Below are 12,308 nucleotides of genomic sequence, written 5' to 3' on the forward strand. Positions count from 1 at the left end.
CTCACTCTATGTGTAAACGCCCCATTCACCCCACACTGACTCACTCAGACCTCTGGAGCCACCCAGCCCCTGACACACACACCAAACCAGCAGAGACCGGTAGATAGTTGGACAAGAAAATAGCCACTTTCTAAAAGTGCTATTTTCAAACATAGAATTTAAAAACCATCCATCCTAAAGGGTGTGTTATTAAATTCTGAGTTCAGGGATACTAAACTCGACTTGCTACCATGCTCCCTGAGTCAGATAGATTATAATGGAGTTAATAATCAGTCTGCCCCGTCTGGCCTATTGGAGGCAGGTAGCCCTTCAATAGTGAAAAACGAAAATGGCTGTAATTCACTATTAGGTCATGCCACACACATCAGGGCATGACCTACCTTTTACCAACAATGCACCCTGCCCTAGGGCCTACCATAGAGGTGTCTGAAATGCGGCAAAGTGAAGGTTTAGAGACTGGTAAGTAGGTTTCCTTACCAAGTCGACATGGCAGTCAGGGACTGCACGCAGGCGCTGCGGTGGCAGGCCTGAGACACATTTTACACGCTGCTTCTGTGGGTGGCACAACCAGTGCTGCAAGCCCACCAGCAGCAGTTAACTTACACGCCCTTGGCACACGCAGTGCACTAGACTAGGGTCTGAACAGTAAATCAACCAAGCCAATCATGGTAACACCAATCAATGTACAATTTAACATAGGGAGCACTTGCACTGTGGCACTGATCAGCAGTGGCACAGTGCCCAAAGCAATAATCCAGCAAAAACATCGTAAACAGAGGAGGCAAACAGAAAAAAATGGAGGAGAGACTCATGCCAATGATGCCAGGTCTAACAGCATGTATAAATAAAGAAGCAAAATTGAAAATTTTAAAACGTTTTGTAAATGAAATAAATTTCAAGTTGGAAGCTAAAAATTAAGTTGGTAACAAAAGCTTGATTTGTTGGAGCAGCACAAGTACAGCAAAAAGAATACAGTGTAGGTGATGGGTGGCTTAAATGAAGCACAAACAAACAGAGCCTGCATAACAAGCAAAAAAGACTAAGTAATATAGAAGACCTTAGCATATCTGTTCGCCTTTAAGAACTCAAAAACACTTTTAGAAAAACTGCGCTCTTCCCATTAAAATCTCGATTTTTTAAATATTTGAATGTGAATTAAATAAATGATTTTAATATTTGTAGATTTGAACGATGTATACTTGTTTCTATATTTTTGTGTATTGTTCTGAAGGTCAAATCCTAGAAATGGTTTAAGCCGAGGGTCCCGGCTTCCAATAATGACTCAGGGGGTCCCCGGATTCCAGTAATTTATTTATGTATTTATTTGCAGAGTTTTATATAGCGCTGGCTAGACCCAGAGGTATCAGAGCGCTTTACATGAGGATCAGCGAGTTACAGGTTACAAAAAGAGATTAAGTTACAAGAGCCAAGTAAAAACATAGGAGAAAAACAGTGATTACACAAAAACATGAGTTATTAGCGCCTAGCATAGCCAAGACACACTTCAAAAGGGGAATGGAAAGGTAGAGGGGGGAAAGGTAAAACGGGGGGTAAGGAATGCAGATAGTGTCAGGTAGACTGGCCTGGAGGAAAGTACTTAAAGGGGACAAAGAAGTCAAAGTGAAAGACAGACAAACCGGCTGGGGACCAACGATCTAAAAACATCCCGTGTATCGGTGGAAGTATGTTAATGTTAAAAGGGTTTTGTAAAGCGCTCGTACACCCATTGGTTTCATGGCGCTATCTAGGAAGCCGACCCGGGTGGTTCATTCGTAGGCCTGAGTGAACAGCCAAGTTTTTAGAGACCTTCTGAAACTCAGTAGGTCAGTACTGGACCTGATTTCCAAGGGGATGGAGTTCCACAAATTTTGGGCTAGAGTGGCAAACCTGCATCCCCCTTGATGCTTTAGTTTAAAAGTTGGAACAGACAGGAGTTGAAGATGTGCCAATCGCAGGTTGCGTGAGGGAGTGTAACGCAACATGAGACAGTCTATGAATTTAGGGCTCTGGCCATGTAGGGATTTGAACACCAGGCAGCTGACTTTGAAGGCGCAGCGCTGGGGAATAGGAAGCCAGTGCAGCTTCCTCAAGAAAGGAGAAGCGTGTTGCCACCTGAGTTGTTTGTATAGCAGTCTAGCAGCTTGATTTTGTACCATCTGAAGCTTTTTAGAGCGGTAGAGTGGTATGCCGAGGTACATAGCGTTAGCAAAGTCAAGGTGTGATAAGACCATAGCTATCACCAGCTGCTTGGGTGAGTAGTCTACTTATTTTCCTGATTTTTCATAACTGACTACAACACGAGGAGACCACAGAACCTACGTGAGTTTTTAGGGAGAGGTCATTGTTTATGGTGACTCCCAAGCTTTTTGCTGAGGAGGCGGGAGTCGGAGGGGGGCCTAGTTCGTTCGGCCAGTAGCGTGGACCCCACAGACATTGACCGCTACCAGTCAAGATTAGTTCGGTCTTGCCTGGATTTAATTTTAAATGGTTGTGGTCCATCCAGTGTGGATGAATTTCATGGTAGACTGGAAATCTGATATTGAGTGAAAGGAATTGTCAATGGTGAACAATAATTGCAGGTCATCAGAGTAGTTAAAAGTGACCACTTTACTTTCTTTCAGAGATCTGATCAGCGGGAGCAGATAAAGATTAAAGAGGTGCGGAGAAAGCGAGGATCCCTGTGGAACCCTGCACGTAGTTTCCAGTTTAGGGGCCGTGAATTGACCAATGCGGACTGCCTGGGAGCGAACTTCCAAAAAGGAGGGGATCCAGCTGAGGGCTGGACCCCGAAAACCTGCCTCCTGACACGGTCCACCAATATACCATGGTCGACCGTGTCAAAGGCGGCAGAGAGGTCCAGCAGCACCACGGCCTGGGGAATGGCTCGGTCAGCTTTTTCCCGCAGGGAGTCTAGTACCGCAAGTATTACCATTTCTAAAGAGTGAGCAGGCCGAAAGCCAGCTTGGTGTGGGTCAAGGAAGTTAGAATTTTCCAAAAAGGTGGATAGACATTTTGCCACATAGGCCTCTAACACCTTGGCTAGGTACAGGAGCAGAGAAATAGGACGGTAGTTAGACAATGTCACGCTGGGAGGGGTGTGGGAGATTTAAGGGGGAGGGGTAGACTAAAGGAAAAGGTCAATCAGGCGAATAAGGAGCAGTCCAGTAATGATTCCAGGGGTGGCTACTCCGCAATGGTGGAGGAGCATCGCCCCACTGGCAGAGCCAGCAGCTAAAAAATGAAACTATATTTAATTATCTTTTTATTTTTAAGCAGCTGGATCAGCCACCGTGTGCAGGGAGGGGTGCGGCATTTGAGGGGGTAGGAGGAGTGCTATGTGCATTCTCTAAGTGCACATGTGTGTTTGGCTGGCTGTCTAAGACTAACCAAAACACACATGCGCGCTTAGGTTTCTCCAGCCCGGCTGCAGTGAGCAGCCGGGCTGGAGAAACCCCACAGACTCCCATGTCTAAGCAGGGCGTCTTTCTAGCCTGCTCAGGCCAATTCCCGCGCTGGTCTGTTTTGATGGGTGCTGTTAGTGTTGAGGAAATATGTGGTCCATAGCTCCTCAAACTGACCTCCAGTCAGTTAAGGTGCCAGACCAACTAGCGCAGTTCATACCCTGTTCACTGGGCAACAAGCCAACAATGTGTGACGCTAAGAATTGTGCTATGCTAATTACATTTTATGGATAATGACTTCACTCATACTTCTTCAAACATATATTTTCAGATCACATTATCCACTTGGAAACGTATATTGCTGCATTGGAAAAGTTTTCAACTAACTGTATAAACAACGGAGAAGAAGAGCTGGCGACTGCCTTTAAGACGTTTGCAGACCTGTCCAAAGAACTCTTAACCCCCATGAAGAATGTGGTATGGCTTCTTGTTCCTGTTCCTTATGAGTTTGGTGAAAGCTGTTGATTAATGGTCGTTAGACCTAGGATTCTCATTAGGCCTGGGAGTAGATGATTCAAAGGTGGGGGTAGCATTGCACAGGTCGTTGGTGAGGTCCATCGGTGATGCACTGGAAACATTGGTGCAATCAAACTATTGATATGTGATTAATAAAGCTGTATTTAGAAATTACCACCTCATCCCATTTTACCCAGTCCTTACACATGTAGTAGTGAGGCCCTATTAGCATGAATGAGATTGCTCTGAAGAACCCCGAAGAAGAGGTTGTGCGGTAAAGGGACTATGAATGCCACAGGACACAGAGAAAGGCAAAATTAAGTTGACTGGCTATGGTGACCCTTTGAAATAATTTCCAAAGAGGCAGTCAAAGTAAGTTGAATTATATTTCATGGAGCGGAGGTTAATATTTTCTTAAATAAATAAGCATATTGTGTTTTGTTTCACTCTCCCTGCAAACCGTTCAGCCGGCAGAAAGGTTGATTTCGGAGTTGTATTGTCGCCAAGGTTTTTTTTCCTAAGGTGACCGTGATTTTTGCCTATTTAAAAGGGGACTATAACTGAAATGTATGGATTCTGTCATTTCTTGTTTAAAAAAGCAAAAATAGTTCCCATTTGACAATATGGCATAGTTTTTGGTTTAGGGCCATATGTTATCTTTTTTATATTTGAGTAGTGTGCAAAATTCGTGTGGAGTGAATTTGAAGTTATTTCAGGAGATATGGTTGGAGACCACCAAGAATCAGTGGGTGACCAATTTTGATTTCCCGGACTCCCCTGATAAGTTGATTATTTCCTGCTCCTGTCCAGCGTAGTCTGAAAAGAGTTTGCATTGCCTTCCAAGACACTTACTAGACAAGAAGGCAATGGTGCCAGTCCTGAAGGAGGTACAGGGCTGGTACTCTTTGTTGTTTCTGGTGAAAAAGTCATCAGAGGAATTTTGGCTGATAATAGATCTGAAGGATTTGAACCTCTCCCTTGGTACAATCCACTTCAAGATGTATACTCCACAACATGTGATTCCTTTGGTCACAGAGAGGGGCTATTTGCATGTGCTGATATGGAAAGAGCATCAGCAATACCTGAGGTTTGCAGTGAAGGATGCTCACTGTCAATTCTAACTCTTACATTTCGGTCTGAAAGCTTCATCCAGATTTTTCACCAAAATATTGTCTCAGGCAATATCAGTTCTGCTTGAGAAATCTGAAGACTAGAGTTTACCCGAGTCCCCGAAGCCCAGTGGTACTCACTGCAGATGTCGGCAAAAAGGCTGAGACAGGCAGTGCTGCGAATAAACACTAGGATACTGGACGCTTCCTCGAATTGGAGACCGCTAATGGCAGTTTGGAAGTCTCTTAAGTTTGTTCAGATGTTCAGGGATGGGTGGTGGTGATACGAAAAGACAATTCAGTGACAATGTCCTCTATAAGCAGACAATTTGGGACAGGTTCTAGGTCTTTAAACTTTCTGGTGGAAATGATTTTGGGTTGGCCAGAAAATAATCTTTTGTCTCCCAGACAGATTCACATTGTAGGGAAGGACGATTTGTTGGCAGACTCCCTGAGGAGAGTGTTTCCTTCTTCAGAGTATTTTCAGATTCCACGAGTACTATTCAAAATTCAGAGAGAAGGCAGATGTGATATTAGGTTGTCCTTATTGGCCAAGAAGGCAAATGAGATTCTAGTGTTTCGGCTTCTCTCAGTAGAACTACACTATCTAGTTCTTCCACCACTGCTGCCCGTAACGTCTTTGCAGCAGCTGAGACTGGCAGTATAGAGGTTGAAAGGGAAACCCTTAGGAGTTTAGGACTTTCTCTTTCAGTGTCTAAGTCCATTCAGGCTACTACGAGAGAACATACTCGAAAGGCATATAAAAATATTTGAGCCTCTTTTAAAAAAAATATGTGTGTGAATAAGAACTTGTCGCCTGATTTGTGTCGTCCAGGTGAAATGTTTGAGTTTTTGCAGGGTGGTTTCGATAGAGGTTGATCTTGCCACCTCCTAAGATTAAGTTGGCTGCTTTAAAGGCATTTATTCCCCTTAGGGTTCGCTTTCGGAGGCTGAGAATTGAAGCTCTTTAAAGTTTTAAAATATTAAGAGCCAGAGTGAGTAATATGTTTTTAGTTTGTGATTTAGTGTTGGTTTTTGGACGCCTTTCAGAACCTTTCTTTGAACAATTAGGGAAAATGTATTTTACCTTTCTAGCTATGAAGGTAGTCTTTTTTAGCAGGCATTGTTACTACCTGGAGAGCTTAGTGCCTTAATAAGTACCCCTCTATATTTGAAAATATTTATATAGAATGATCGGATTGTCACAGGAAATAATTCTACTGTTTTATATTCTAATACTTACTTCAACAGAGCAGGACTAGTTGTTGTGTTTGTTGGATGTAGTCAGAACGGTAAAGATTTACATTGAATGATATTCTGAATGGATGAGGAATGGAATGAGGCGGTAATGCGTTGATTAATTACCGGTAATATTCATAAATCCAGTTCCTCATACCTCGTCCCAGTACTTATAGTCCCATCCTAATTAAGTTGGAGGTCTTGTTGGGAGTTTAGTAAAACAGGGTGTGGCAAAGGCATAATTCCCTTTAAATACTTAAACAGGTGGTGTTTATTGTTAAAAAAAAAAAGAGGCAGTGGGAGGGGTGCCCTATTGTATGAGTAATTACTGGGACAAGGAATTGGAGTAACGTAGATCACTGGTAAGTAATCAAGGCATTCGACAACATTTTCTGTTGTTCAAAATATTTTTTTGCCATTTTATTAGAAATAAGAGTACAAAACACGTAGCAAAAAATTGGGGATTAGAGAAAGTAGCACAAGTGATACATCAATGTCAAGACATGTATATCATGAAAAATGCCAGATTACGTAAATTGCTATTTGCTTGAAGGTATGTCAGAGGGAGTGTTACATCAGAATCAAAAAGGTAATGTATGAAAGAAGGGTGTGCTGGTAAGTGTTAGAAGATGTGGTTGAATCTTACAGGGCGAGTGCCAGTAGTAAATTTAAATTGTACGTATCGTCATGAGTATGATCTGGATAACAGTCTACAAGTAGGGAGGGGTAGTGGGGCAGTGTAATGTGATTTGATAGGAGAATTGTTAAAGTTAAGGCAATGACGATGATATAAAAGGTCTATGGTCAGGAGATGTTGGCAGGGATTGATTGCCCATTAAGGGAATGTGTTGCCAATAAGGAGGTCTAGCGTTTTCCAAATACGTTGTCATGTCGCAGGGTAGGCTTTGTTGCTAGATTGTGCTTATACGTACTTCTTAAATAGTTAACCCATGCCCACCAGGTATGGTATGAAACGTTGATGGTAGTCTTCCACTCGATCAGTATTACTTTGATGGCAATGGTGAGTAAAAGGTCAACGAGGAAGAGGCCCATGTCGGGAAGTTCAATTGGGGGATCTGCAAAATGTGGTCCCAATATAATAAGTGGGAAGGATAAGGGAATAGTAGTTTTGAATATTTCTTGTAGTTGTGTGTATACGTCACACCAGTAGCAGAGTAGGAGATGGCAAGAGAAGGACTTCTGTTCTTAGTTGCTAGGTCACGAGTCGCATGACCAGCATGTGTTGGTGTCCTTGAGTTATAATCGAAACAGTTTTGCTGGAGTGCAATACAGAAAGTGTGCAGCAAATAATTTGGTCTGGGTTAGTGAAGGTATTAATTTATGGTGGAATATGTGTGACCCTATTTTCGCCCAGGTATCCTCATTTAAAAAAAATATTTTTATTGATTTTAGTTCGGTAGTAACATTAATGTTACATGGTTAGCAGCGTACCCCTTTAGGTCACTTACAGCGGTCCTTTAACAACAAAATCTTAACAAGCAATTGTTCATTGGGCATGCATGTATGACAGTACTATTTGAACTGTACCAGGCCGATAATCATCGCCCAGAGTCTGGTCTTGTGAAGAAGCCCACAAGCTGCCATGGACAGGCAGTTTCGCCCAGGTATCCTCATTATGGGGAATAAAGTCTTTAGAGGAAAAAAAGGTAATCCATTTCTGTGCCAAAGGTGGTTGATGTGGATTTTTGGTAGTGGTGAGTATGTTGTAGAAGTTTGAGGCAGCATGGCCACCCATGGAAATTGATTGACGTTTTTGTAGTATGGCTGAGTTTTAGAAGGGGACGAGCTTCGACATCTTGGCCTTGATTCGAAGGAAGTCATAGGAGCCCATGTTAGAAAGATCATGTTTATGTAGTAGAGATGTGAATGAGAGGGGTTCGGAGTTAGCGTAAAGGTCAGATATCATTAAGATCCCTCTGGAATCCCATATTGCAGATTAGTTTCAAACTATTGCGAGCTGTGGGCTACTAGGTAGGCAGTTTGGTGAGTAATCCAGTTAGGAAAATTGCACCCTCCTACTTTCATAGGTGTCCTCAGTTTTTTAAGACTAATTCTAGGCTTTTTTCTCTCCCATAGGATGATGGAAATAGCAATCTTAAGGAAGTATTCTGTGGAGAGGCGAGTTGGAAGCATAAAAAGTTAATTAAGGGTGAAACCATCCTTTTAATGGTCTCGAGTATACCCCACCATGATGTGTGTTTTGGTGACCACGCAGATAATAAATCTTATATTTTATTCAGTTTTTTTTTCCATTGGTGGAGACTGATTCGGCAAGATCATTACAAAACCATATCCCAAGGTATTTGATAGTAGATTTCAATTGTACGTTGGAGGAGTTAAGTATAGAGGGGTAGCAGTGGACATTAAAGGGGAGAATCTCAGTTTTGTCCCTGCTCAGCGAGTAACCCAAGAATTGGGAGAAGCGGTCAATGCTGGATAGAATCTCAGCAATCGCAAGGTCAGGAGATTCTGTGAATATATGAATGTCGTCAGCGCATGACGCGGTTTTATAAGGAGTGTTATCAAAGGAGATGCCTGGAATGTCAGGGGATTCATTTAACATCAGGAGCAAGGGGTCAATTGTGAGTAGGAACAGAAGGGGAGATACGGGGCATCCCTGGCGAGTTCCCTGATGAAGGGTGTAGGCTTGGGAGAATGCTCCATTAACGCCAATTCTGGCTGAGGGGTTATAGTATAGAGCCTTTCTCCTTGTAAAAAATTCATCTCCCAAATTGTGTCTTGAGAGAACGGTTTAGAAGTACGGCCATGATACTTTATTAAATGCCTTCTCTGCATTCAGGTCAATAGCTGCAGCCGCAAGAGAAAGCAGGTTGGAGGCTCTTTCGATAACATGGGAGAAGAGGCAAATGTTGTCACTCGTGAGGCAACCCTTAATAAAACCAGGCTGAGTAGGGTGAACCAGTTTGGGAGTCAGGGGGGCAGGATGGTTAGCACGTATTTTCTCATATATTTTAGCCTCCATATTAATGACTGATATAGATCTGACATTTTTAGGATCTATCATCTATCTTTGAAGATAACTACGATTATGGCTTCAGATGCAGACCCGGTAACTGAGCCAGAGACAGCAAAGTGTGAGAGAGCTATCTCAAGTGTGTTAATAATTGGTTGGGTGAAGGTTTTGTAAAATGCAATTGAGAAGCAGTCCGGCCCGGGGGCTTTTCCAGATAGGAGGCTTTGGACGGTGCGAGTGAACTCTTCTCTAGTGATTGGACAAGCTAGTGATTCTCGTTGGGGGCTCAGAGATCTGCTTAATCAGTAAGGACTTCAGGAATTCTGAATAGGCATCAATGGGAGTGTTAACCGAGGGTGTGTAAAGTTTAGAGTAAACATATTGAAATACTTAAGTATGGCCTCGGTAGAGGTTTGGAGTTTGTTTTGGACGTCCTTAATCAAGTGAATAAGGTTGGTGTTGCATTTGAACTTTAGGTGGGCCGCCAAGGATTTACCAGCTTTGTTTAAGTAGAATCGTTTTTTACCTTTTTGGGCAAGAACATAGAAGATATGCACGCTTGCTAACTGTAGTGTTGAATTCGTATTTAAGATGCCCCAGAGTTGCCAGCGTGGTCAGGTCATTTTTTTGCCGGTAATTTAGTTTGTTGACTTTTAGATCTGAGGACAACTGGTCTAGGGACAATTTAATAAGTTTGTTTTTCAGAGGCATCCTGCTAATAAGTTGACCTCTCATGCAGCATTTTAGGGAGTGCCAAAGAGTTATTGGTGAAGATACTGAATTTTTGTTTATTTGAATGAATTAGGAAAGCTCATCCTGGAGTTCCTTGATCGCATTTGAATCCTCCAGGATTTCTAGATTCAGACACCAGATCTTTGCTTTAGGAAGAATCTGTAGCCACATCAAAATGGCCGCATGGTCCGAAATGATAAGCGGTTCTACAGAGGTAAAGGCGTTGTTTTGAAGAAGCATAGAGTTGACTGGGAGGTAGTTAATTCTGGAGAAGGTGTTATGTGGGGGCGAGAAAAAGGTAAAATCGCTGCCAGTGGGGTTGTGGAGTCTCCAGATGTCAGTTGATTTGTGTGTTGCACAAAATGCATGTAGTGTTTTATGAGCTCTAGGTATTCTGCATTGAAAAGCAGATTGTCCAGAAGAGGGTCCATTGTCAGATTAAAATCACTACTGAGGACAATCCGTGCGTCTGGAGGGAGAAGTGCAAGTTTGACAGAAAGGTGACGTTTGAGACCCAACATGTACAGAAGGATAGGGCTTCTTTATATCTAATCTTAGTTTCCAGGAAGAAGACTAGGTTGCACTTAAGAGAGTGGTAGTAGTCAGAAAAGTTTCTACATTTTACAGGGTGGTTGAGACCTTTGGCTTTCAGGGAAATCACTTTGAGCATGGTGTTGTTAGAATCAGTCATTAGTATACAGTAGATTTGTGGAGTGCGTGGTGCTGTGGGAGGCCATAGAGTGTGTATTGGCCACATGACACAAGGTAGGGGCAATACAAGAGAATACAGGTAGTATCAGGGAAAGACTTGGGGGCCATGGATAAGGTAGTCATTTTCCAAAAGGGAGAAAAAGTCTCTAGAGACGAGTTGTAGAGTATAGGGCAGTGAGTATCCCTTACAAGATGCAACCAAGATGCAGTCAGCTAAAAAGCAGAAAGGAAGACATGGGCCGGCCGAACATTTATAATTTGACAGCATTGATGGGCAAAAGATTACAATAACCATTTAAATCTGAATACAATATATCATAATATCAGTATCCTAATATAAGATCCTACTACAACTTATCATGGTGCATTGTGGTTTCAAATATCATTTGCAATATTAAAGGATTATAGAGAAATGTATAGATATACGACAACCCTTTTTGTAGTCGAAGTGTCAAAGCATGTAACATTTGCAGTACATTAATGGATATAGGGGTACATATAGGCGTGTAGCAGTGAGTGGAAATATTGTGGAGGGTCGAAGAACATTGGTACGTAAGGCATACTAATATGGACAGGCATATTGTGATGTAGTATGACGTGCGAGATTATAAGGAAACAGGAGGATTAGGGGGAGGGATAAGATTCAGAGGGCTGGGTAATATGTCGGCAGGTCATCTGGCTTAAAGCGCTAGTTGGCAAGAATGTGTCAGATTGTGCCGATCGTAACCTGGTGGTCATGGAAGGTCATGAAGGAACTCGAGTGTCAGACACGCATAGCTTGTGTAAACATAATGTAAGGAAGTGTAAGCATGCCAAACCTGAAAAATAAAACATTAGGAGTATTGAAGACATTAGAGATATTAAACCTGTTTGAAGTGATACATAACAGAGTAATATTACATTATAACGTTCTTAAAAGAGATATAACGACCTAAGAGGAAATCTACATCATCCAAGAACATATTGGACAATTTCGCCTAAATAGGATATTGTGAGATCCCACAAAGGATATAGGTTTGTTTAGCTGGGGGAATAGTAGATTGACAATTATCTTCAGCCAGGACCATTCAGAGAGTTTTTCATTCGAGTGTCTATAGCACAGCTTTCCAAACTTTTCATGTTGGTGACACACTTTTTGGAGATGCATCATTTTGGGACACAGTAAGGCAGTGTAGCGAGCGAGCGAGCCCGAACCACTTAAGGGGGAGCTCGGGGGGAGGGGAGTTCTCCCCCTGGAAGAACATTTTGAAATAAAAGTGGGCAAATGGTGCATTTTCAAGCAAATTTGAGACCATGAGGTTGAACACAGGCCCCTGCAGCGAATGCCTTCGTCCACTGAGCCACCATACCCGGCATTCTCATTCTCGCTCACTCACTCACTCTCTCCCTCTCCCTCTCCCTCTCCCTCTCCCTCTCCCTCTCTCTCTCCCTCTCTCCCTCCCTCTCTCTCTCCCTCTGTCTCTCCCTCTGTCTCTCTCTCTCTCTCCCTCTGTCTCTGTCTCGCTCTCACTCTCGCTGTCTCCCTCTCTAGCTGTCTCCCTCCCTCCCTCTCTTGCTGTCTCCCTCCCTCTCTCGCTGTCTCCCTCCCTCTCTCGCTGTCTCCCT

At 42.9% G+C, this 12,308-nt stretch overlaps 1 protein-coding gene across 1 annotated transcript in view; it reads left to right on the forward strand.

Moving 5' to 3' along the window:
- Positions 1-12,308, forward strand: part of LOC146812057 (arf-GAP with SH3 domain, ANK repeat and PH domain-containing protein 1-like) — a 1,117,518-nt gene that overhangs the window by 277,285 nt on the left and 827,925 nt on the right. The window contains exon 3 of the mRNA XM_085619062.1: positions 3,733-3,878. Coding sequence (XP_085475188.1) covers positions 3,733-3,878 — 146 coding nt within the window. The remainder of the gene's footprint in view (positions 1-3,732; positions 3,879-12,308) is intronic.

Source organism: Triturus cristatus, chromosome 7 (assembly GCF_964204655.1).
Source record: "Triturus cristatus chromosome 7, aTriCri1.1, whole genome shotgun sequence".
Taxonomy (NCBI): Eukaryota; Metazoa; Chordata; class Amphibia; order Caudata; family Salamandridae; genus Triturus; species Triturus cristatus.